Genomic DNA, 25,688 nt, shown 5'->3' on the forward strand with positions numbered 1-25,688 from the left:
TGACAGAGGGCGAGACTCGCAGGCAGACAGGCAGATGTGGAGACACGCTGGCAGACAGACAGACAGGCTCGCTGACAGAGAGACAGGCAGAGGAGGTGGCGAGTCTCGGTGAAACAGTGAGGAGGAGCTGGAAGCGAGTCTCAGTGAAACAGTGAGGAGGAGCTGGAAGCACTTGGCCTGGCTCTTCCCCAGGTTACATAAACAGCTGCGGCTCTGGAGTTAATCTGTTGCCAAGCTAGCTAGCCGGCTAGCAGCGCCGCTAACAGCGGGGTCGCTGCCGTTGTTAGCGGAACGGTTAGCTAACCTGACTGACTCACCCTGCAATATGTACACATCTGCATACTCGCACGCTCACACACACAATCTTCTCGCAATCCTCGGTGGATTGTATCTGGATTTTGTTCCAAAAAGTTATCGATTTTATGAATGTTGTTTTTATTTATTTATTTTTGTTATTTTTAACCCTTAGACAGATTACTACTGGAAAACACGTGGAGTTTTGCATTAGTTCTGTCTGACTTGTACGTGATTTTCCGTAGTTCTCTTTTTTTAATAATACCAATAAATTAATTCGGTCCGCACCTCTGTATAGAGTATTGAGCATAAATATCAACTACATTTCCCAGAAAACCCGTGTCACGTGACACACGTGTACGCTTTGCCATTGGAAGCTGAGCCCACCCCCCAGTAAACAGTGGGGGCGGAGGGAGTTTTCATAGTTTTCAGTGTTCAGCCCGTTTGCCGTCTCTCCCGAGCGATTTTCTATCAGAAAAAGTTGAAAGCAGTAATATTTATTTGAGCGAGTTTTGTGGTAGTAGTATTGATCCATACGCGTCCCAGTCGCCTTCTCCAGTCCCCACCAGCCCGGTCGCTGGGACCGGTGGCTGGGCTTAGAACCGGAGCGGGGACCGGCCACTACCACTCATTGTCTCCTCATCGTCGTCCGATGAGCTATACCGGGAAACCATTGAAAGAAGACGATCAACCCGGAATGTTTTGAGGTAATCTTATTGTAGAAAATGCCCTTCTATAGTGATCAGAAATCATGGACAAAAGAAATCTACAAGCTCACAACGCGTCGCGCATAACCACGCGTTGCTTCAGTAAACGATGCATGTTTGTTCTCCGTATTTGTAGACAGTAAATAAAAGGAGCGAACATTACTTTTCAGATCAGATCGCCTATATGGCACGCTACAATATAAAATAATTGTACTGCCATGCGTGCATGGCTGCATGCCTGCTACGATACATTTGTACTGCACCGACCGACACTAACCCCCCCTCCAGCCATTAGCCAGCACCTTTTACTGTCTACAAAGACGGAGAACAAACATGATGATCTAAGCTCAAACAGGTCACATGCGCGACGCGTTGTGAGCTTGTAGATTTCTTTTGTCCATGAGTTATATGAGCTTGCATGATAATCCCATTCATTGTATTGTATACAATCATGATTTTACATTGTTTAGTGTGTCACCGTGTGATGATGATGATGACTATGATGTCAGATAGCCTACGTCCCCCCCCCCCCCCCGGCCAATATCCAGTACCATTTCTGCAGTGTTTGCTAGCAACTAGCCAACAGCCAGTGGAATGTGGCGACGCGATGGTGCTGGATATTATACCCGCGAGCACTCATTGGTGTCATTCTAACGTCGCCTATTATTTTATCGTGATACTAGCAGCCAGCTCTACAAGCTCAAACAGGTCACATGCGCGACGCGTTGTGAGCTTGTAGATTTCTTTTGTCCATGAGTTATATGAGCTTGCATGATAATTGCATTCATTGTATATTGTATACAATCATGATTTTACATTGTTTAGTGTGTCACCGTGTGATGATGATGACGATGATGTCAGATAGCCTACGTCCCCGGCCAATAGCCAGTACCATTTCTGCAGTGTTTGCTAGAAACTAGCCAACAGCCAGTGGAATGTGGCGACGCGATGGTGCTGGATATTATACCTGCGAGCACTCATTGGTGTCATTCTAACGTCGCCTATTATTTTATCGTGATACTAGCAGCCAGCTACAAACACCATGTAATAGTAGCGTGCACTGACAACAGCTAAATGTTTATTTTTTATATATTTAGAACTGACATCAGATGAGGAGGAGGATGATGATGATGAAGACGAAGAGTCAAGACTGCGATGGAGTTCTCCGATACTGAACCGGATTCATTCATTTCAGGGGGGCAGTTTTTTTTTTTAATTATTATTATTATTTAGCCTACACACACACACACCGTCAAGAACAACTGGAATGCAGTGGTTTGGGGACACTGGGGAGTTTGGGGACAACTGTTTTGTATGTAGGCCTATTTATTTTCTGTAATATTTATTATAATTTTATTATGTTAGTAGTCATAAAAAATAAAAGACGCTTTTACAATGAGTTAGACCTGTCATGGCTATTTTGTTCACTATTGTGAGGTTTATTGTATATGACTAAGCGAGTTTCAACTGTGATTTACTCTGTAACGGTAGATGGTAATAACTCAATTTCTTTTTTATAATACAGTATACATTCAAGTCTATATTTTGATACATTTCATGGGCACCAAGTCATATCAAAACAATGTCCTTGGATGTGTTTTCTATCAAAACTGTGTTTCTTCATAATAGGTTTTTGAGATACATGCATGAATAGACAAGGTACTGGTAAGACTATGTAAACATGGTATATATAAAAATGTGCGTTAGAATGTCTAATTTTACCCCAAAAAAGAATTGAGTTTATATGATGTTCCAATTCAGAGCTCTGTGGACTTTTAGCTGGATAGGTCAGATTGATCATGACTGACCATGCTATTTATAGATGGCAAAATATCTACAGTGGTACATGTGAGAACGTTTTTATTTTATTTTAATTGAACTAGACAACTCACCCTTTAAAATGAGATATTGCATGGCTATGTACGCCCAGCAGAAAAAAAGTTATTTAGAAAATAAAACTTCAACCGGGCATAACTTTTTTTGTTTTCCTAGAAACACTACCCAGTGTAAATGCAGGCTCTTTTAAATGGCTTCCAACACAAAAACTAAACATTTTATCAACTCAGTTCATTTTTTTCCTGGAAGCAGACAAGTCAAGCTTTCTCTGAAGGTCTTTCTTATGGGGTTGCTCTCGTACAGTGAGGACGCTTCGCTCCGCTGCTCTCGCCTATGCTTGCATTCTTCAACTGATATCAATGTTTTATTTTTCTTTGAGAAACTACAAGTGGATCCTCATTACTTGTAAACCGATGGGACTGTATTTCTTCTATAGAACGAAGCTTTTGCCATACTGCAAAATACTCTTTTTTTACCTCCAGTGAATGGGTACGTGGCACATTAGCTATAGCTAACTAGCACTGGATACTTGGCAAATAGCCAGCACCGCGATGCTCCCTGTCATATCATATCAGGACTTTCAGAAACTGCTTCAAAAGATTGCAGTGCTCGAAGCGGAATTACACTATTTAAAAGTTAATTTGGAAGTAAAACAACAACATGGGAATCAGGAGAACCGCACGCAGGATAAGACATTCGCCTGGAGTTCTCTCGGCGCTAGGCCAAAGGACATGAAAGGACGAAAAACTGGGGGTGTCTCCCCCCCCGGTATATCCACTGTGATTACAAACAGAGAGAACGGCGTACAGGACTTGAAAGGACGACTAACTGGAAGAGCTCGGAGCCCCGATAAGACCAGCTGGCCTACGCTACCAGCCCGACTCAGAGCCTCGTCCACCCCCCTTCAAAATTGGAAAACTGTGAAAAGCAGATCAAAAATCATATCTCCCCATATGGAGAATGTGCAGGTGGCTAACAGATTCAGCCCACTGCTCCAGATGAACGACAGAGATATCGCCACACCGAGCAGGGTAAGATCCAACATCACAGAAAATGAAAGGCGAGCTAATGGAGACCAAATTAATGAATTCCTGATTGTTGGTGATCAGGCTGTGAAATATGTTAAAAGTAACAAAAAGAAAAAAGCAAAAGTTCTATGCTTTCCCAAAGACACAGTCTCTGATTTGAATGACAGAATCTCTGACGTTGTTGCTGCACACCCTATGGTGAAAACACTGATACTGCACATCGGTACACGTGATACAGAAAAACAACAGTCAGAAATCCTAAAAAATGATTTCAGAGCCCTATTCCACACCCTCAGCTCCCTAGATTTAGACGTGTGGATCAGCGGGCCACTACCTCCAATGACCGGATGTGAACGCTTCAGCAGACTGTATGCACTCCCCTGGTGGAGAAAAACTCACAGGGCGTGAAGTCACAGCGCCCCCTGGTGGAGAAAAACGCACGGGGTGTGAAGTCACAGCGCCCCCTGGTGGAGAAAAACTCACAGGGCGTGAAGTCACAGCGCCCCCTGGTGGAGAAAAACTCACAGGGCGTGAAGTCACAGCGCCCCCTGGTGGAGAAAAACGCACAGAGCGTGGAGTCACAGCGCCCCCTGGTGGAGAAAAACTCACAGAGCGTGAAGTCACAGCGCCCCCTGGTGGAGGAAAACTCACAGGACGTGGAGTCACAGCGCCCCCTGGTGGAGATAAACTCACAGAGCGTGAAGTCACAGGGGCCACTGGTGGAGAGGATACTGAGGCCGCCGAGAGGTCCATCAATGACAGTCGAATGGAGGAATTTCAAACTCCTTCACCAATACATCACCTCAAATTCACTCCGGGCATGATGGACCTGATTAACGCTGGAGTAAGGCTGACCCCCCTTACCGTACGGCCAGCCCAACAGCCCAAATTGCGAGAGATACCATGGCCAGAGTTAATCCCACGCTATATGCCACGCCCATATAGCCTAGAAAATACATTTGATAACTGATATGAACAGGGTCCATTATGCGTAGCAACAAACATGTATGGACCCCTTGCTTCTAGAAAGCCTGGTGTTTCAATCACCGTACAGGTTGAGGTTCACAACATTTCCACTGTTATTTCAAATAGATTGTCCAAGACAAGGAGTAGCCTGAAGAGAGAATGCTGCTTGGTTAATGTACCTCACAGGCATCACAGCCCCCAAAAATCTGATAACAAGCTAAACCTTGCCTTGTTTAACATCAGGTCATTAACAAATAAGTCCTCTTCTGTAAATGACATAATATGTAAAGAGAAGCTAGATATTATCTTTCTAACAGAGACATGGCTTGGCTCGGATGGAGCTGTTCTCCTAGCGCCGGCCTGTCCCGCAAACTACAGTTTCATCCACTCTGTTCGCGAGGCTAAGAAAGGAGGTGGACTGGCAATCATTTTTTCAGACACTTTAAAATTCAAGGCTCTGACGCTCGGCAGCTTTTCATCCTTTGAATACCAGGCCACAATACTGCAGGGTCAGTCCTCTATCCCAATGATCAGCATTTATCGTCCTCCAAAGTGCAGCAAAGCTGTATTTCTAACAGAAATATCAGAACTTTTATCTATCTGTTCCACTAACTATGACAGAACTCTTATCTCGGGCGATCTTAATCTACACCTGGACGATGCTTCAAATGCGGTGGCTCTGGGTTTCTTAGAGTTATTGCACTCCTTTGAGTTCATCCAACATGTTGTTGGGCCTACACATAAACAGGGGCACACTCTGGACCTGGTGATTTCTAGAGGTCTGAACATCACTGTTGAAAGGACTATTGAAATGCCTGAGCTATCAGACCACTATTTGCTGTGTTTTAATATGACTGTCTCTGATCTAGAGAAAAACATCACTGAATATACTATAAAAAAGCGTTTTTTTAGCTCATCTGCAGCCAACGAGTTCTCTCGTCATCTGGGCCCCCCCCTATCCGATACTCTCCCAGTGAATGATATGGTCCAAATGTTTAATCTTAAACTAGAGTCAGCTCTTGACATAGTGGCTCCTATGAAAACTAAAAAGAAACAGAACACCAGAGTAACACCCTGGATAAATGAGCATACACGTTCACTGAAGCAAGATTGTCGTAGAGCTGAGCGAGCTTGGAGAAAAAACAAACTCACCATCCACCTAGAGATTCTTAAAAAGTCAACAGTCACATATAACAAAGCCCTGCGTCTGGCAAGGCAGGCTTATTTCTCTGGCATTATTAATGAGAACAAGAAAAATGCCAGAGTCTTATTCTCTACCATTGAACGACTTTTAAACCCCCCCCAGTCCTACAAGCAGTCGTTCCCGGCCTCTAAAGCTAAGTGTAATGAGTTTGCATGCTTTTTTGATAACAAAATTTGTAACATTAGAGCTGATATTATGAATGGTGCTGCTGCTAGCTCAAGCCCTCTAACAGCAGCTAATGGTGCCAGGGTTGATCTCTCCAGGGGGAGCCTATTGTCTTTCTGTACAATTGATGAAGACGAACTCCGAAAAACCATATCTCAGATGACATCATCCTCCTGTTCATTGGACACAATTCCCACCACCTTTCTCAAAGAGGTTTTAGACAGTGTGATTGGAGATATCCTAAAAATTGTAAACAGCTCTCTACAATCAGGCGTCTTTCCAGACTCACTGAAGACGGCTGTAGTTAGGCCCTTACTCAAGAAACACAATCTTGATCCCTCTGTGATGGGTAACTACCGACCCATTTCTAATCTGCCCTTTCTGGGCAAGGTTTTAGAAAAATGCATCTTTCATCAATTGGATGTGTTTCTACAGAACAACAATGTGCATAACAAATTCCAATCTGGCTTTAGGAAAGGCCACAGCACAGAAACAGCACTTGTAAAAGTAATGAATGATCTTAGGGTGTCTGCTGACAAGAAACATGTTTCCGTTCTTTTACTTCTAGATCTAACGGCTGCATTTGACACGATTGACCATTCAATTTTAATACAGCGTCTGGAGCACTGGGTAGGCCTGTCTGGCACGGCCCTGTCCTGGTTTTCCTCCTACCTAACAAACAGAAGCTATTTTGTCAATCTAGCTGAGTTTGACTCAGACAAACACAACATCAGTTCTGGTATTCCACAGGGCTCAATTCTTGGTCCTCTGTTATTCTCCCTGTACATACTGCCATTGGGAGAACTCATTACCAATCACGGAGTCAATTTTCATTTCTATGCTGATGATACCCAACTTTATCTTTCTGTAGATCCAGATGATCTCTGTGCCTTAGACCCGCTGTTGACCTGTCTGTCTAGCATTAAATGCTGGATGAGTGAGAACTTTCTCAAGCTAAATGAGGATAAGACAGAAGTTCTCATAATCGGTTCTAGTGAGCAGAAAGAATCGATAAAAAGCAGACTTGGCAACCTGACTGTAGAAGGTAACAGTACAGTAAAGAACTTGGGGATCACTATTGATTCTGAACTGAATTTTAATTCACACATTAATCATGTTACCAAGATTGCCTTTTTTCATCTTAGAAATATTGCACGAATCAGAGCCTATTTGTCACTGGACGATGCAAAAACGCTAATCCACGCCTTTGTTTTTTCTCGGCTTGATTACTGCAATGCACTTTTTTCTGGATTGCCTAAGAAATCAACTGACAGATTACAACTTGTCCAAAATGCAGCAGCCAGAGTCTTAACTAGAACTAAGATGAGAGAACATATTACTCCAGTCTTGGCCTCATTGCACTGGCTTCCGGTTGTTTTTAGGATTGATTTTAAAATTCTTTTACTTGTTTATAAAGCTCTCAATGGTCTCGCACCTTCCTACCTACATGACTGCCTGCCGAAATATGTCCCAAACCGCCCCCTAAGGTCTTCCACTGCTGGCCTGCTCGCTTTGCCTAAAAAAATGGCAACTAAAAAATACGGGGAAGCAGCTTTTTGCTTCTACGGGCCGACGGCGTGGAACAAACTCCCACTGTACCTTCGACAGGCAGCCTCTGTAGACATTTTTAAAGCTCAGCTCAAGACCCACTTTTACACCCTTGCTTTTAATTGATTTATCTGTCTTTTAAAAAAAAAAAAATGTTATTCATGTCCTCACTGTATTGTTTATGCCCTGCTTTTATTTAATTTTTTGTGTAAAGCACTTTGAGCTGCATTTCATGTCATGAAAGGTGCTATACAAATAAAGTTTTATTATTATTATTATTATTATTATTATTATTATTATTTCGTTGTCACACATTCACAACAGAGAATTTTCAATAAATCATTCAAAAACGTGATTATGCCATAGAGAAGTCTACCTACTATATAGAAATCCTTGAAACGCTCAAAGAGTTAACCCTAAACAGAAAGCCAAAAAAAATAGTAATACATGAACACGCACGCACGCACGCACGCACGCACGACTGCAGGGAGCCTCCTATTGTCCTGTGTTCAAATGGTGAGCGCTGTGGTAGTAGTTAAAGTCCTTTTCAGACGGGCAGTGACTGACGTGCCTAGTCATTCATTTTCAATGAGAGGCGTGCGTTTATTTTGGACGTGCGGAGAAGTCGAGGGGCGATAACAAAAACGTATTTTCGCGGGCGCAGTCCCGTGAAATTGCCGCGCGGGTGCTCGCTTCGTGCACGCGCCCGCGCGGGCCGAATAGACCTGGATTATGGAGAGCTTGTGTCACGCTACGCGTCCCGCGGCCATCATGAGCAGACCTGGAGGAGACCAATCGCTGATCCAGGCGACGCCGCCTGCGTCACTCGCTCCCTGGAAGGACCTTCATACTGTGACACTCCGTGACATCAGAGTGCAGCCAGTGGACATTGGACAGAGCTGACCTGCTCCACTGTGCTACATTCTCTGCTCTTATTGTTGGAGATGATTACACCATACAGAGGTTGTTGTTGTTAACCACTTAAACCCTCTAGTAGTCTGACCGAAAGCAACTTCAGTTACAAGCAGATTTGGACCCCCATTTTTCCCTGTCGGCTTGTAGATGCTAATGTTCCCCCAGAATATGGTTGTTTGGGATTGAAGTGGTCAGACCGATGTATTTGTTTGGTCGATTATTGGTCGATCGCGCGCGTGCGCGCGGGGGGTGGGGGGGGGGGGGATGTCAAATAGGGATAAAATAACGTCCAGTTAGTCTGTGTTTTGTAAATGTGCTTGTTTTCATGATCAATGTATAACTGAAGTTGTTCCTTTCTGTAATTGTGGGGACTTCTTATAAATTAACATAAGTAATGCAGATGATTAACCCATTTTGGCTGTTTCTATGTCAGTCGTTCTTCGATTTTTCAAAAATAGCAGACCTACAAGCTCATAGCGCGCCACTCGGTGGCGCGCTATGAGCTTGTAGATCTGCTATTTTTCAATAGCTAAATCATAACATAATGCTAACACCAAAAGGGGATCCCGCCCAAAATGGGTTAACAGTAATTTAACTCTCAAATGAAATCCTTTTACACTCTCAAGAGTAAAAGATCTAATAAAAGGTCCATTACCAACTCCCCATCATTCAGCTGGGGACCACCTGGAACCATCTCAGGGACCACTGGTGGTCCCCGGACCACTGGTTGAAAACCACTGGTCTAGGACTCGGCATTGGGCCCAGCCAGGCTGTGTTGGAGGTAAAACAAGGGAACAGGTACGTGATGAACCCGCCCAGATGAATGTGGATCTCTGACGGGTGGAAACCTTAGAATGTCTAAAACTGTCAACTTTTCAGGAAATGTAAAAAAATAATAAAAATAAACAAGAATGACTCAGTCGTAACTTGTCGTAAAAGCTCTCGTTTCTGAACATCTACAGCAGGCCGAGGTTCTCACAGCAGTGTTACAGTACCCTGTACTGTACAAGCCCTGGCTCGTCCTTCCATACTATCTGATCTGACATTCAGAAGGACGGCCTCATACATGTACATGAGAGAGAGAGAGAGAGAGAGAGAGAGAGAGAGAGAGAGAGAGAGAGAGAGAGAGAGAGAGAGAGAGAGAGACAGACAGTCTCTCAAAGACACAGAGAGAGAGAGAGAGAGAGAGAGAGAGAGACAGACAGACAGACAGACAGACAGACAGACAGACAGACAGTCTCTCAAAGACACACAGAGAGAGAGAGAGAGAGAGACAGACAGTCTCTCAAAGACACAGAGAGAGAGAGAGAGAGAGAGAGAGAGAGAGAGAGAGAGATGGGGGGGGGGTGGCGTATCTCCCTTGGATGGGATTCATGTGTGCTTTTGCACATCCAGTGAACAGTGTGTGTGTGTGTGTGTGTGTGTGGGGGGGGGGGTCTCACCTTCGGTCATGAAGTAGGGAATGCGGAATCTTCCTTCCAGAACCCTCTGTCGGAGCACAGGCAGAGTGGGACCGTCGAAGGGCAACGCACCACACACCAGCACGTACAGAACCACCCCCATGCTCTGTGGGATAGTCACACACATGTACGTTAAGTACACGCCCACACAAATGCAAGCATGCAGAGTAGACACACATACATAAGCCCACACCCACACAGTGTCACAAGCTCACGACAGGGCCAGGGCAAGGGCTGTGCCATCACAGATCTATCAACTACTGAGGCAGATATAAGTGGTGGATTTTCACACGCACGCGTGCACGTGCACACGCACACAATACAGCAGGTTATAAACTGTTGTTGGGAAATCGGCACCTTTGATGGGAACAAACTGGCTATTGAGTTTACAATGTTGTTGGACTTTGTTACATCTACTAAACACTACCGACCGAACTAAGACTTTGTCTTCTTTCGTTTCTTTTTTTTCCAGCAACACACACACACATACTGTAAGTATATCACAGTATACTAATTCACCCGTAGACATACTCATAGCATCAGCTCCTGTTACACTTAAGGGAAAGATATCTTTACTTTATACCCCAGTATTTGATCTTCATTTACCCGGCCTCAACCACTGCTTATAAAACTCCTTGGGCCCATGCAGGACCTGGTGGAAGATATCTCTTATAAACCTCTTTGGGCCCATGCAGGACCTGGTGGAAGATATCTCTTATAAAACTCTTTGGGCCCATGCAGGACCTGGAGGAAGATATCTCTTATAAACCTCTTTGGGCCCATGCAGGACCTGGAGGAAGATATCTCTTATAAAACTCTTTGGGCCCATGCAGGACCTGGAGGAAGATATCTCTTATAAAACTCTTTGGGCCCATGCAGGACCTGGAGGAAGATATCTCTTATAAACCTCTTTGGGCCCATGCAGGACCTGGAGGAAGATATCTCTTATAAAACTCTTTGGGCCCATGCAGGACCTGGAGGAAGATATCTCTTATAAACCTCTTTGGGCCCATGCAGGACCTGGAGGAAGATATCTCTTATAAACCTCTTTGGGCCCATGCAGGACCTGGAGGAAGATATCTCTTATAAACCTCTTTGGGCCCATGCAGGACCTGGAGGAAGATATCTCTTATAAACCTCTTTGGGCCCATGCAGGACCTGGAGGAAGATATCTCTGATACAACCTGGGAGGCCATTATGGGTCGTATTCATACTTCATCAATAGATGTGCGAAACAAGGGCTTCACCGGGTGTACTGGACTAAGGTCAGGTTAGCCAGGATTTCATCTTTTTTTTCCCCATATGTTTTGGACCTGTCCTTACTTACAGTCTTAGTGGTCATCATCTATATTTGATACAATTTCGGATGTGTTACAGTTGCCCATAGATCCATCCCCTATTATGTCCCTATGTGGAGTTCTGACTGAGACCATTCCTCTTCTTAAATATCTATCAGACTTTGTTGCTCTTCTGGCAAGTTGTCATATTCTGATCCATTGAAAAAAAAATGGATCTATCTCAAAATTCTATAAAGCGTGGCCGCATTTTCTATCGCACGTTGACAATCTTGCACTTGTGCCCCCAACTGAACCTGAGTCTGTAACCTACGTCAATTACAGTAGTCATTCTGTTGTATAACAACCCCTTGGTGCAAACCTGCTTATCAGCTCACTGATATGCCAGATTGCTTTCTACACCATGCCTATGCTAACTAAATGTGTTTAGAGACCGCTGACTGTTCTGCATACTCATTTTATTAGAGAGTTTACGTTCTGTGTTTTCTTTTTCTCATTTTACTATTGTTTTCTTTGTGTGTATGGGTTGATTTTTTTGTTTTTTGCTGTCGTTTGTCATTCTGTTTTTATCTTGGTGCTGGTACGAGGAGGCGTGATCATATCACTCCCGTCCTTGCCTTCCTCCACTGGCTACCCGTTAAATTCAGAATTGATTTTAAGATTTTGTTATTTGTTTTTAAAGCCCTAAACGGTTTGGCCCCCCAGTATCTATCGGTACTCATGGACCCATACATACACCCCAGCCAGGGCCCTGAGGTCAGCTGACCAGCGGCTCCTGACCGTGCCCAATTCCAATTACAGGTCCACTGCTTTTTCAGTGTGCCGGCCCCAAACTCTGGAACTGTCTGCCCCTACATATCAAGTCTGCCAGCTCCTTAGATTAAGTCTTACTTAAAACCCATCTCTTCTCCCTGGCTTTCAATGATGTTTGACCTAATTACCGGTGTAATATTTGTGTTGCTTTGATGTTGTCTTACTACCGGTATGCTGTTTGTGTTGATTGTATGTTTGCCTCATGATCGTGTACAGCACTTTGGTTGACCTTCTGGTCTTTGTAAATGTGCTCTAGAAATAAAGTTTGATTTGATTTGATTTGATCTTATTTCAATTTATCTTTTTTCTTACTCGTAATATTAAATATCCCGTTACCCACTAATTGTTTTTGACTACTTTGAGATGCCTTGTTTATTTGCTTCGGTATACAGTATAACTATATGACCCCCCACCGCCCCCCCCTTTTTTTCCCTCACTGTATATGTTTCTTTTCCCTTTTTACCTCCATTATGATGAATTCCTGTTCTGTTCTTTGTCTATATAGAAGTGTCTATTTGTACGTCTCTAAATGTTTTGATGAATTGAACATGGTGGACCCTCTTGTAAACAAGTGTAATGCTTAATTGGGTCGTCCACTCACAGTTAACAGCCTTTGTATTGAGTTTGTGCTTGAAATGTACTGTAATTCTAACTGTTAATAAATATTTCAATCAATCAATCAATCAAACTGTGAGTATTAACTATTAACGTTAAAAAAAAAAAAACTACATCCACTGCCATGAGCATAATGTCATCCATATAAGTATATCATGTATTTATTTATATCATGTATTTATTTATATGTACTGTACATCATGTACAGTACACAGCTGCTGCTGCTATGCTCACACAAATGTATATCTTATCTCAGGCTCTACTGTATGTGTAAAAATTTAGATAATTTGCCTTTTTACCAGCTGCAAAGCAGGCTGGTCTACTTTCTATCAGGTTGGTAGTGGCAACTTATCATGTCATGGGCTGCCGTAGTCACCTAGTGGCAACTTATCATGTCATGGGCTGCCGTAGTCACCTAGTGGCAACTTATCATGTCATGGGCTGCCGTAGTCACCTAGTGGCAACTTATCATTTCATGGGCTGCCGTAGTCACCTAGTGGCAACTTATCATGTCATGGGCTGCCGTAGTCACCTAGTGGCAACTTATCATGTCATGGGCTGCCGTAGTCACCTAGTGGCAACTTATCATGTCATGGGCTGCCGTAGTCACCTAGTGGCAACTTATCATGTCATGGGCTGCCGTAGTCACCTAGTGGCAACTTATCATGTCATGGGCTGCCGTAGTCACCTGTGTGTGTGTGTGTGTGTGTGTGTGTGTGTGTGTGTGTGTGTGCTGGTAAAATATGACTGTCATTTTGGGCTTGTTTCTTCTTCTTCTGCTTGGGAACTATGCATGCAAGTAAACTAATTTCACAAACTTTTTCACTGCTGTAAACCTGTGATGTAATAATGAAGCTGATTCTCATCGTACCCAGATGTCCAGCTGCGGACCCTCGTACTGCTGCCCCTCGAAGACCTCAGGGGCGGCGTAGGGAGGGCTGCCACACCACGTAGACAGGGGCTCTCCAGGCTGGAAGAAGTTCCCGAAGCCAAAGTCTGCAAAGGAAAACACAAAACAGGGAGTTACCACATGAACCCTATTATTTTTAGTTAGTAGTTCCCAGGGATCCATACTAGTAGTAGTCCCACTACTGATTTCAAGCTACAATAAATTGTATTAGATTGAGTATGTGTATGTATGAATATCTGAATAACTAGAACAATATTCCGCGAGCAATTAGGTACAGAGTATGGTGAAGTTAAATCATAATCTGTAGAATTGGAATCAGATTCTGGGGTCAAAAATCCACTTATGATCAAGCCTTGAAACATAATGTTTAGTGAAACGTATCTTATTTCTTTCTGCACTCTGTTCTTAGGCAATCTCTTCTTGCCTTTAATTTAAGATCCCTAAATTAATCCAATGTTATCGGTTTCGTTAAACAGTTCCGTTTGTTGTTTTGTTTTGCCTCAGTGAGGTCTTAAGTTCGGTTGGAAGTTTGTTTAAAACTTAAAAACACGTGTTTTACTGGACGTTATACTCCTGACAGTTGACCGTGTGGTGTGTGTCAGGTTTCTTTTGTAACTCATTGTTACTGAGCTGCAAAAGCTGTGTGCGTGCGTGCATGCGTGCGTGTGTGCGTGACACACCAGTTGTGCGTGGTAGGGATATGATACGGCGTGACACACACGCCACCGGGTTTACAAAACACCACACAAAGGAAAAACGTTCACATATCATCAAGCCATGAATGACGTCCTGTTCGTTGAACACAACAGCAGGAGGTTTAACTCACTTGTGTGACCGTTTGCGTGAAACGCGAGTCCGTTTTTTTTCCTGTACACTGTAACATGCAATCCACATATTTGTTCGCTGAGTTAACAGATCCTCGTCTGAGGTAACCTCCCCAGAGGAGGTCGTCAAAACCATGTGTTCTGATTGGTTCCCCCGGAGAGCGCCAAGAATTCACACTTTGTCTCTGTCGGAGCAATAGCACCGCTTATAAAGAGAAGTTAACACAAAACGTGCGTGCGGGCACACACACACACACAGGAGAAGTTGAAAAAGTCTGCCACACACACACACGCGAGAAGTTGAAAAAGTCTGCCTTTCATTAAAACCCAACTCAGTGCTGCATGCAGTAATATCTGGTTATTGCTAAATCACGCCAACGTGCGTGCCTGCACTCACCCAGCTGACCCCCTTCTTCTTTCAGTGTGTGCGTGCGTGCGTGTGTGCGTGCGTGCGTGCGTGCAGCGTTCAATTTGAGTAACCCCCCTCTCTGTCTCTCTCTCTCTCCACTAGCACACAGGTGGTTCTCAACGTCAGGTCACGGTGGACCAGCCAGGGGTCCAAATTTGACACTTTTCCGGGTCTGTAAAATCTGAGAGGGTACAAAATGGAACCTGGTTCCACTGCGTACCTCTCGCAGAGATAGATTTAACTCTTGAGGATTTTACAGTGCTGTAGACTGGGGAATGGGGGGGGGATTGCATATTGTCTCTGTCGGGCGGAAACCTCATACTGTATGTGCACAACTGTTACCTTTCAGGATTCAAATTCAAAGGCATAAGAGGTTTCTATCTGACAGTAACATTATCTTGCGTGCCTAAACTTATTAGCCATATTTGACTATTTTGAAGAAAAAAGAGGTTGCAGATTTAACTGATTTAAAATGTTTTTCAAAATAGTAAAGAAAATGACAAAAATAATTAAGTTTTGGAGCAAGGAGCAAGACAGGGCCCCATGTCTGCATTCCTCTGTTTTCTGTTGTGTTGGGGGATTGGGGGGGGGTCTGGCTGAACTTGCTCTTCCTAGCCCTGAGGTGTTAGTTTGTTATCCATGGGGCCTCATGATGGCGTCATAAGGCCCCCACTCAGACGACTGCGGCAAGAACAGAAAATAAATTAAAAAGTGAAACTCTGTGAGACTCGTAAGTCGCTCATAACAGTTACATAAAACCAAAGGAAGAATGTATTGCCAAACAAACAATAATGCTGATTAAAAAACACTGGCTTACATAATGAGGGGTGGGCACACGCGCACACACACACACACACACACACACACACACACACACACACACACACACACACACACACACACACACACACACACACACACACACACACACACACACACACACACACACACACACACACACACACACACACACACACACACACACACACACACACACACACACACACACACACACACACACACACACACACACAACAGCAGATCCAGCAGCTCAATGCTTTGATCTGCCTTAGGGCCTATGAATCCCCCAAGAGAGCGAGAGAGAGAGTGAGAGAGAGATTCAGACAAATAAAAAGAGAGAGACAGGCAGAGAGGGAGGCATTCAGAAAAATGTAAAGAAAGAGAGAGAGCAAAAGAGGGAAAAAAGACAGAGAGAGAGAGATACTGAAAGAGATGCAGACATGTATGCAGCAGACACTGTGTATTTTGTGTGTGTGTGTGGTGTGTGTGTATCTGTGTGTGTGTGTGTGTGTGTGTATGCGCGCGTGCGTGCGTGTGCGTGAGTGTGTGCACGTTGTCTGTGTGTTATGTACTAGGGTGTCAACCGACACAGACGCGAAGAGAAAGGGAAGTGGAGTGAACTGCATTGAGACTATTATTCTCTGGAATCGATTGTTCTGCTGCACAAACTTTTCTCCTTTCTTTCCAGGCAAAGGAGACGCACTGGAATCCACTATCACTGAATCTGTGGCACCAACTCGCTGTTGCAGTTAGACCCGCGGACTCACTCCACTATCACTGAATCTGTGGAACCAACTCCCCGTTGCAGTTAGACCCGCGGACTCACTCCACCATCACTGCATCTGTGGAACCAACTCCCCGTTGCAGTTAGACCCGCGGACTCAATCCACCATCACTGCATCTGTGGAACCAACTCCCCGTTGCAGTTAGACCCACGGACTCACTCCACTATCACTGAATCTGTGGCACCAACTCGCTGTTGCAGTTAGACCCGCGGACTCACTCCACTATCACTGAATCTGTGGCACCAACTCGCTGTTGCAGTTAGACCCGCGGACTCACTCCACTATCACTGAATCTGTGGCACCAACTCGCTGTTGCAGTTAGACCCGCGGACTCACTCCACTATCACTGAATCTGTGGCACCAACTCGCTGTTGCAGTTAGACCCGCGGACTCACTCCACTATCACTGAATCTGTGGCACCAACTCGCTGTTGCAGTTAGACCCGCGGACTCACTCCACTATCACTGGATCTGTGGAACCAACTCGCTGTTGCAGTTAGACCCGCGGACTCACTCCACTATCACTGGATCTGTGGAACCAACTCCCTGTTGCAGTTAGACCCGCGGACTCACTCCACTATCACTGGATCTGTGGAACCAACTCCCTGTTGCAGTTAGACCCACGGACTCACTCCACTATCACTGGATCTGTGGAACCAACTCCCTGTTGCAGTTAGACCCACGGACTCACTCCACTATCACTGGATCTGTGGAACCAACTCCCTGTTGCAGTTAGACCCGCGGACTCACTCCACTATCACTGGATCTGTGGAACCAACTCCCTGTTGCAGTTAGACCCACGGACTCACTCCACTATCACTGGATCTGTGGAACCAACTCCCTGTTGCAGTTAGACCCGCGGACTCACTCCACTATCACTGGATCTGTGGAACCAACTCCCTGTTGCAGTTAGACCCACGGACTCACTCCACTATCACTGGATCTGTGGAACCAACTCCCTGTTGCAGTTAGACCCGCGGACTCACTCCACTATCACTGGATCTGTGGAACCAACTCCCTGTTGCAGTTAGACCCACGGACTCACTCCACTATCACTGGATCTGTGGAACCAACTCCCTGTTGCAGTTAGACCCGCGGACTCACTCCACTATCACTGGATCTGTGGAACCAACTCCCTGTTGCAGTTAGACCCGCGGACTCACTCCACTATCACTGGATCTGTGGAACCAACTCCCTGTTGCAGTTAGACCCGCGGACTCACTCCACTATCACTGGATCTGTGGAACCAACTCCCGTTGCAGTTAGACCCGCGGACTCACTCCCAGTCTAAAGGTCCTTTCAAACGGGCAGCGATTAACGCACAGAGTAATTACATTTTCAATGAGACCTGCGTTTTATTTTCTGTACGCGCGGAGAAGTCGAGGGTCGACAACGCAAGTGTATTTATGTGGGCGTGGTCCCGTGAAATTGCCGCGCGTGCTCGTTTTGTGCACGCCCCCGTGACTGACCAGACCTGGATTCTGTTTAGCTTTCTTTTTTTTTACGCTTGCGTCGTCGCGCCTCTCGTGAGCAGACCTGGAGCAGACCTGGAGCAGACCTGGAGCAGACCTGGAGCAGACCTGGAGCAGACCTGTCGTTGATCCAATTCCAGGCGACAACGTCTGCGTTAGATGCTGCCCGTCTGAAAGTACCTTTACTCCATAATCTGAAGACTCTACCTTAGCGCCGCAACACTTGCTCTAGCCTTGACGACCTTGCAGGCTTATGCAACGGCTAAAATGTCAATTAGATAGCATGCTATGTAGACAGACGCCAGATTCATTTGTAGCATCCTAGCATCGTATAGTGTGCATAGTTTAAATGTGCAGATTATGGAATCCATCACCTAATGAGACATGTTAAAGGGATATTTCACTTTCACCAATAACTTTGGGGGCGGGCCCGTCTAGAGTTTCAATATATATGGAGATCTAAGGGTTTGAGTTCAGATATAGAGTTACTGGCCAGCTCCATATACAGTATGTAGATCTAGGTGATGATCCAACTGTCTTCTCCATGTATGGCTATCCAGGGTTTGATGAGGTCAGTGTTGTGATCTTCATATACTGTATGGAGATGGCCATATATGGAGCGTCGAGCATGTGGTGGCGTGACATGTCATGAGGCGTAACGGACTGACGGACATACAGTATATGGTGACAGATGGAACGATTGACGAAGAGAACGACGGTCTGACGGTTGCAAAACCGATGGTTTTGCAGGTTTTCATAGTAATCTGCAACCTACAGTCGCAATAAACAATGTATACAATTGTAAATACTCTGTCTCATTGTCAATGCCATCACAATGCATGGACATTTTCTCTCTCTCTCTCTCTCTCTCTCTCTCTCTCTCTCGCATATGAGAGTATTCTCTGCATATCTCTTCCATTCCATAATACTCTTATCATTGTTATGCCCTTGAAAAATGAACAAGGATCCGATGCACTCGCATCCAGACGCTCTACTCTTTGACTTGCTCAAACTGCACACCGGCTGGAGGATGAGGAGAATAATGTCAAACAGAATAGTAAATAGAGTGCACTTTATATAGCGCCTTTCTAGTCTTTCCGACCCTTCAAAGAAAGCACTTAATAATAATGCATTTGCACTTGCATCCATACACGATACACAAAATGATATGGTAGAGGAAACCATGCAAGGCACCACCAACCTGCTCACCGGGAGCAGGGCTTGTGTGTATTGCTCATGGACACTTGAAGAAGCAGGGGATCGAACCGCCTCTCTACGTCCTTAGCCATTGAAGGCTTTACTGTGATGTGAATATTAATTTACAAAGGTTATCATAATGCGTTCTCCCGGTGGGGGCTCAGGAACAGCACTGACAACAGCAGGGACACACGTGTGTGTGGGGAAGAAATAATTGGCAACAAGCTTGTGTTAAGTTAGCTGATACAGAAATGAGGTAGCAAAGACAGCAGGAGACTCGACACTACAAGTGTGGGGCGGGAATAGTGGAGGTGTGTGTGTGTGCGCTACAGTGCACGTAGATGCAGGTGACAGGGTAAAGATCTTTCTCATGTGAGCAGCAACACCATGCCTGTGAACTCGCTTGGATCTGCATGGTGGGGCTGCTCTGTGCTCCTCTTATGAGAATAGCCTTCGACACATTTCAACTCTGGCAGCAGCCCGGCGCGTGCGTGCGTGCATGCGTGTGTGCGTGCACGAACATGACAGTTTCATGGGATTGTGTCCGCTTGACGCTATACGCCTGTCAAGATTGCCCCCGCTCCTCCCCACCTGCCTGCTCGCCATTCATTGAAAATGAATTACTAGGCGCGTCAATTTCTCCGTTGTCTGGGGTTCACCTCCCCCCATTTAAAGCATCTTTGGGTACTTAAAAAAGTGCTATGAGATATTATTATTATTATATAGGGTATTTGCTACACCTGGTCCCTTCCCATATATAGCCAATCTGCAAGCCAACACGTTGTGAGCTTGCGGTTGGGTCATTCTTGCAGAATGGTTGCCCAGGCTAGAATGGGACGCTATAGGCCAGGGTTTAAGTGGATACAGCAGTATTATCACAGCGGAGGGGTGACATTAGAGGTGGTCTTGGGAGAGGATACAAGAGGGGAGATGACAGTGGGAATGAGAAGAGAAGAGAAGAGAAGAGAAGAGAAGAGAAGAGAAGAGAAGAGAAGAGAAGAGAAGACGAAAATTCAGAGAGAAAAGAACAGAACAGAAGAGGAGTGGAGTGGAGCATAGGGTTTATCTTCAGATGCTGTGACCCACTTCATGGAGCTGAATACTGAGCAGAGATGTTGACGTCAAACCACCCCGGCATACTGCTGGCTACGCTAAGCACCGCTCAGCACCACAGGCGGTGTGTGTGTTTAGATGTGTGAACACGCACGCACGCACGCACGCACGCACGCACGCACGCACGCACGCACGCAAGTATTAGCATATTATTAACCTAAATGTGTCCCGGTGGAATACACCGACGGAATGATTGTTTTGTTGTGTTGTATTTTCTTTAGGCGATTTCATAGTGCATTTCCTGCAGTTTGTGTCGAACACCATGTGACATGTTACGCTTAAAATGACGTGCTCAAAACAGGGATCAAGTATTAATCGATAGCTTCACAAAATTGATATACTTTTTGAATTAAATCTCTGAATGAATTCACTGTCACACCCCTACTGTCCCCTATCGACGGCACCCCCGCCCCGCCCCTCTGTCTCTGTCTCTTTGTACATGAAGGGGGCTTCTGATTGAAGTGTGAATATAAAGGGTATGGCCGGCTGTGGTGTAAAGCAACTAAGTACATGTACTCAAGTACTGTACTTGGGTACAATGTTGAGGTATTTTGGCTTTACTGGAGACTGCTGTACTTCCAATTTTCAGCACTTTTACTTCTACTCCACTACATCTGATCTCAGAACCAAATATTGTACTTTTACTCCACTACAACCAGTTACTAGTTACTTTGTAGATTTTGATTATTGTTACAAAAAACCCTCACTAACCACTTCATCGCAACGTGTTGTGAGCCTGTAGATGTGCCATTTTCAAAGCATTTTGTATGCATTACGTGGATTTGGACATTCTGCAGTACACACGTAAAATGTAATGAGAATACTTTTGTACTTTTACTCAAGTAAAACACTTGAGTACTTTATTCCACCCCTGGGTAGACCTCTCTCCAATCTCTCCCCACCTTCCTCTCCTCTGCCTATCACTGCAGTGACCTTTCTTTGACCGACTGTACGGGCTCAAGCTCCCATCCGCACGCTGCCAGAGAGCCAGCCGCAAGGGCGGGGCGGTGGGGGGTCTCCACTGTCTGAGAGGCTTGTGCGTGCTTGGAGGTTAGAATATTAAATGTCTGTCTATGTAACTGTCCAGACTGATCCAGGATGAGGATGAAAAGGGTTATATCGCCGGTATCGATTCGACATCGCCGTGCTGAGATGTCACCCCTTTCTGAGCCAAAACCTTTGGACAGTATCTCTGTATTGCATCTTTTTGAGCGGTGCAAAGCGCTGCAACACGGGACTGTGTGTGCAGCATTAGAAGTCTGCTATAAGTCTATTAGTCTGCCACCTGTGACGTCACGTGGGATCAGACATCATGATCAACGTCATCATCAAATACTTAGTCTTAGTGGGGTGTGAACACTGGGGTGTGATTATTATTTTTGAGGACCCCTAGCCCCTCCTATGCCCAGCTTTGTGTAAACATTGGCTGATCAGTGATCACTCTATAGCAATGATTTGATTGGCTGATGCAAAGCACATATCTATCCATCTTATCTATCTAAAAATGCACCATGTGTCTGTCTGTCTGTCTGTCTGTCTGTCTGTCTGTCTGTCTGTACGTGTGTGATCCACGGAATTACGTAAATTACGTTTTCTTGAATAAAGTTTGTTCCTAGTGTTTTATGTAAAGCGCTTTAGGTACTAAATAAATAATAAATTTGAGCTATTATTATTATTATTATCGCCACGGAGATCATTTCCCCTTTTCTGTCATTTCTCAAATAAAATTGCCACTGTCGACGGGCAGAAACCTTACATCGCTGGAATTCATCTTCAAAAGAATATGTATATGCCCTATTTATATACTTTGTCATATGACTCATATTCTTCAGTGCCATGCGAAAGAAGCAAAATTAGCTTGAATAGTAGATCTAAAAGCTCAACGGGTCACAACAATGCCAGCCAGCAATGAAGATGTTAAGACGATACACTTTTCAAAGAAAGAAAGAAAGACATGCAGCTCGTTTTTCCCAGGCTGTTTAGTGTTTATTGATCCCAGAGGGGAAATGCATGTGTCATCATAGCAGCAACAGCAGTGAGAGAAAACATGAATAAAAAAGTAATTTGCGTCCCCATTCGTTGTTGTTGGGGTTATTTGTCAAGAACATTTTCACATTCTGTACCTCTTCCTCTGTATTTACTCAGCCTAACAATTAGGAGCGGTGGATTCCATTAATGCAGCACTTTGGGAGCAATTACGTCTTAAGTGTGTTGCTCAGGCGTACACAGACTGGGCGTGTCGAGGGGTGCGACCGCTGACCTGACTGTTCCCAGCCTCTCTACTAGGGGTGGGACGATATGGGTTCCTCACGATACGATATATATCGCGATATTAGGCCCTCGATAACGATAATATCACGATATTCGATATATTGCGATATTTGCGATATATCGATATATTGTATGAAATTTATCACGATATCTGCAACTACAAAATACTTGGAACTGAAAAAATGCAGCATTTTGTATTCCCACAAAGACTTTGGACAAATCACCATCCAGTAATTCAGTACTTCTGGTTGCTGTAGAATCTGAGTGGGATTTGCTTTATTTTAGCTGTCATTTCCTCCTTTTCTAAACATGTTGTTCATTCACTTCATTATGAACAACATTTCAAATTTCTAAAAAAAAAAAGAAAAAAAAGGGGATTTTTTCCGCGATATTGATATTTTAATAATCAATATCGATTATTTATCGCGGGAGGACGTATCGATATATATCGCCATATCGATATTTCAGCACACCCCTACTCTCTACCACTTGGCTATTGCTGCCACGTTTAAAACCCGGGAGAGGTTCCGTTAACCCATTTACACCTGAGGACGATTCTAAAAACGCCTGAAAACCTTCAACTTCTTATTCAGCTAATGACACAGAGGTAGCTCCTGAAAACCTTCAACTTCTTATTCAGCTAATGACACAGAGGTAGCTCCTGAAAACCTTCAACTTCTTATTCAGCTAATGACACAGAGGTAGCTCCTGAAAACCTTCAACTTCTTATTCAGCTAATGACACAGAGGTAGCTCCTGAAAACCTTCAACTTCTTATTCAGCTGATGACACAGAGGTAGCTCCTGAAAACCTTCAACTTCTTATTCAGCTAATGACACAGAGGTAGCTCCTGAAAACCTTCAACTTCTTATTCAGCTGATGACACAGAGGTAGCTCCTGAAAACCTTCAACTTCTTATTCAGCTAATGACACAGAGGTTACGTAGCTCCCGGATTGAAAGGTATAACAATGTTTAGGTTAACCGGTTTAATGCCATGATTAAACAATCGTGTTCCAGATCTCCATGACGTGTTTTCACTAACCTTTGAAGACAGAGCCACTGCGCTGACCGCTGAGTTGCTTGTTGCTTGCTCGAAAATCCACTTTAAACCGGTGTAATCGATTGTCGTAGTGTTAAAAAATATACCCAATCGGCACGATCACAACAACAGAGCGGAGGAGGAAAGCGCCCATACCGCACAACCGCCGCCGCCAATGCATTGGCCTCAATTTCCCCTTTGCACGCCAGAGCGACAGACCTTTTTGCGATGACGTCAACATAACGCTTTCCATAGGACAGAGTGGGACTCTGTCCTATGGAAAGCCTGTATGACTTAAAACTTATTAAAAGCGTGGATTAAACAATGAAAACATAATTTGTGTAACTCACGAACGGGAGGTAAAGTGTTCTACAGTCAATTAACTTATGTAACTCGTGTTCAGGAGTCAAAGTGTTAAAACCGATCCAAATACCGATTCAAAATATCTTCATATAAAGTAATTGGTTCAACTTCTCACTAATGCTCATTATACTGTAAATTGGTAAAATGTCAACTTGGTCTGTGTCTCAGAGGATGGCTGCGGACAGTTAAGATACCCACCTACCAGGGACATCGGTACGCAGGTTTGGTCATTTCAAACAATATAAAAAAGTGGGTTGCTAATAGGGATGTCCCGATCACATTTTTTGATGATGATGTATTGGTATCTTGAGTAAAGCCCACTTCCTACGCCTCTTAAAGAAGTTCGGTGTGACTGGGGAGGTGTTGGTTCACTTCTACAGAGCCACTGTGGAGAGTGTCCTCGTCTTCTCAGTCTCAGTGTGGTATGGGGGCGACTGTGGCTCAAGAGGTAGAGCAGGTCGTCCAATGATCCATGGGTCGGCGGTTCGAATCCCGGCTCCTCCTGTCTACATGTCGAAGTGTCCTTGGGCAAGACACTGAACCCCAAATTGCTCCTGATGTGCTGGTTGGTACCTTGCATGGCTTCCGCCGCAATCGGTGTATGAATGTGTGTGTGAATGGGTGAATGTAATGCACAATCTATGTAAAGCGCCTTGGATAAAGGCGCTATATAAATGCACCATTTACCATTTATGGAAACACCACCGTCTTAGAGAGGAAACAGCTAGAAAGGGTGGTACGCACAGCGTCAAAAATCATTGGCCTTGACTTCCCATCCGTCTCCTCTATCTACACCATACGCACCAAGCGTAGGATGCAGAAGGTGATTTCCGACCCCTCCCACCCTGCCAGCTCTCTTTGCACCCCTGCCCTCAGGTAAGAGACTGCGGTCTCTAAAGTGCAATACCTCCCGCTTTAAGAACAGCACTCTTATCCCGAGGCTGTTCGCCTCCTGAATGCTGACCCTCTTTTCACTCGCACTTTACAGAGTGAAGCTTTGTAATAACGATGAAATGCGATGAACTGCTATTTATTTATTCAACATGAATTGTAACGTTTTGCATTCTTCTTATTTATTGGTCCCCCTCATATGATGTTTGTACTTTTGTATCTTGTTCTACTGTCTGAATATGTGATAATAATCGTTATCGTTTATCATGACCAAAAAAAAAAGCTCACAGTAATCGTATTGCTTTTGTCGAGCTGCAAATGCAGTACCACTTAAACCCTCTATACTTGGAAAGAGCAGTACCACTTAAACCCTCTATACTTGTAAAGAGCAGTACCACTTAAACCCTCTGTACTTGTAAAGAGCAGTACCACTTAAACCCTCTATACTTGGAAAGAGCAGTACCACTTAAACCATCTATACTTGTAAAGAGCAGTACCACTTAAACCCTCTGTACTTGTAAAGAGCAGTACCACTTAAACCCTCTATACTTGGAAAGAGCAGTACCACTTAAACCATCTATACTTGTAAAGAGCAGTACCACTTAAACCCTCTGTACTTGTAAAGAGCAGTACCACTTAAACCCTCTATACTTGGAAAGAGCAGTACCACTTAAACCATCTATACTTGTAAAGAGCAGTACCACTTAAACCCTCTATACTTGTAAAGAGCAGTACCACTTAAACCCTCTATACTTGTAAAGAGCAGTA

At 44.5% G+C, this 25,688-nt stretch overlaps 1 protein-coding gene across 1 annotated transcript in view; it reads right to left on the reverse strand.

Annotated features, from left to right (window-relative positions):
* sik2b (salt-inducible kinase 2b) overlaps positions 1-25,688 on the reverse strand; it is a 124,107-nt gene that overhangs the window by 42,462 nt on the left and 55,957 nt on the right. Inside the window, exons 5-6 of the mRNA XM_079514826.1 lie at positions 13,718-13,842; positions 10,106-10,229 (exon numbers count right to left, since the gene is read on the reverse strand). Coding sequence (XP_079370952.1) covers positions 10,106-10,229; positions 13,718-13,842 — 249 coding nt within the window. The remainder of the gene's footprint in view (positions 1-10,105; positions 10,230-13,717; positions 13,843-25,688) is intronic.

The sequence above is a fragment of the Electrona antarctica genome (assembly GCF_951216825.1).
Source record: "Electrona antarctica genome assembly, chromosome: 11".
Lineage (NCBI taxonomy): Eukaryota > Metazoa > Chordata > Actinopteri > Myctophiformes > Myctophidae > Electrona > Electrona antarctica.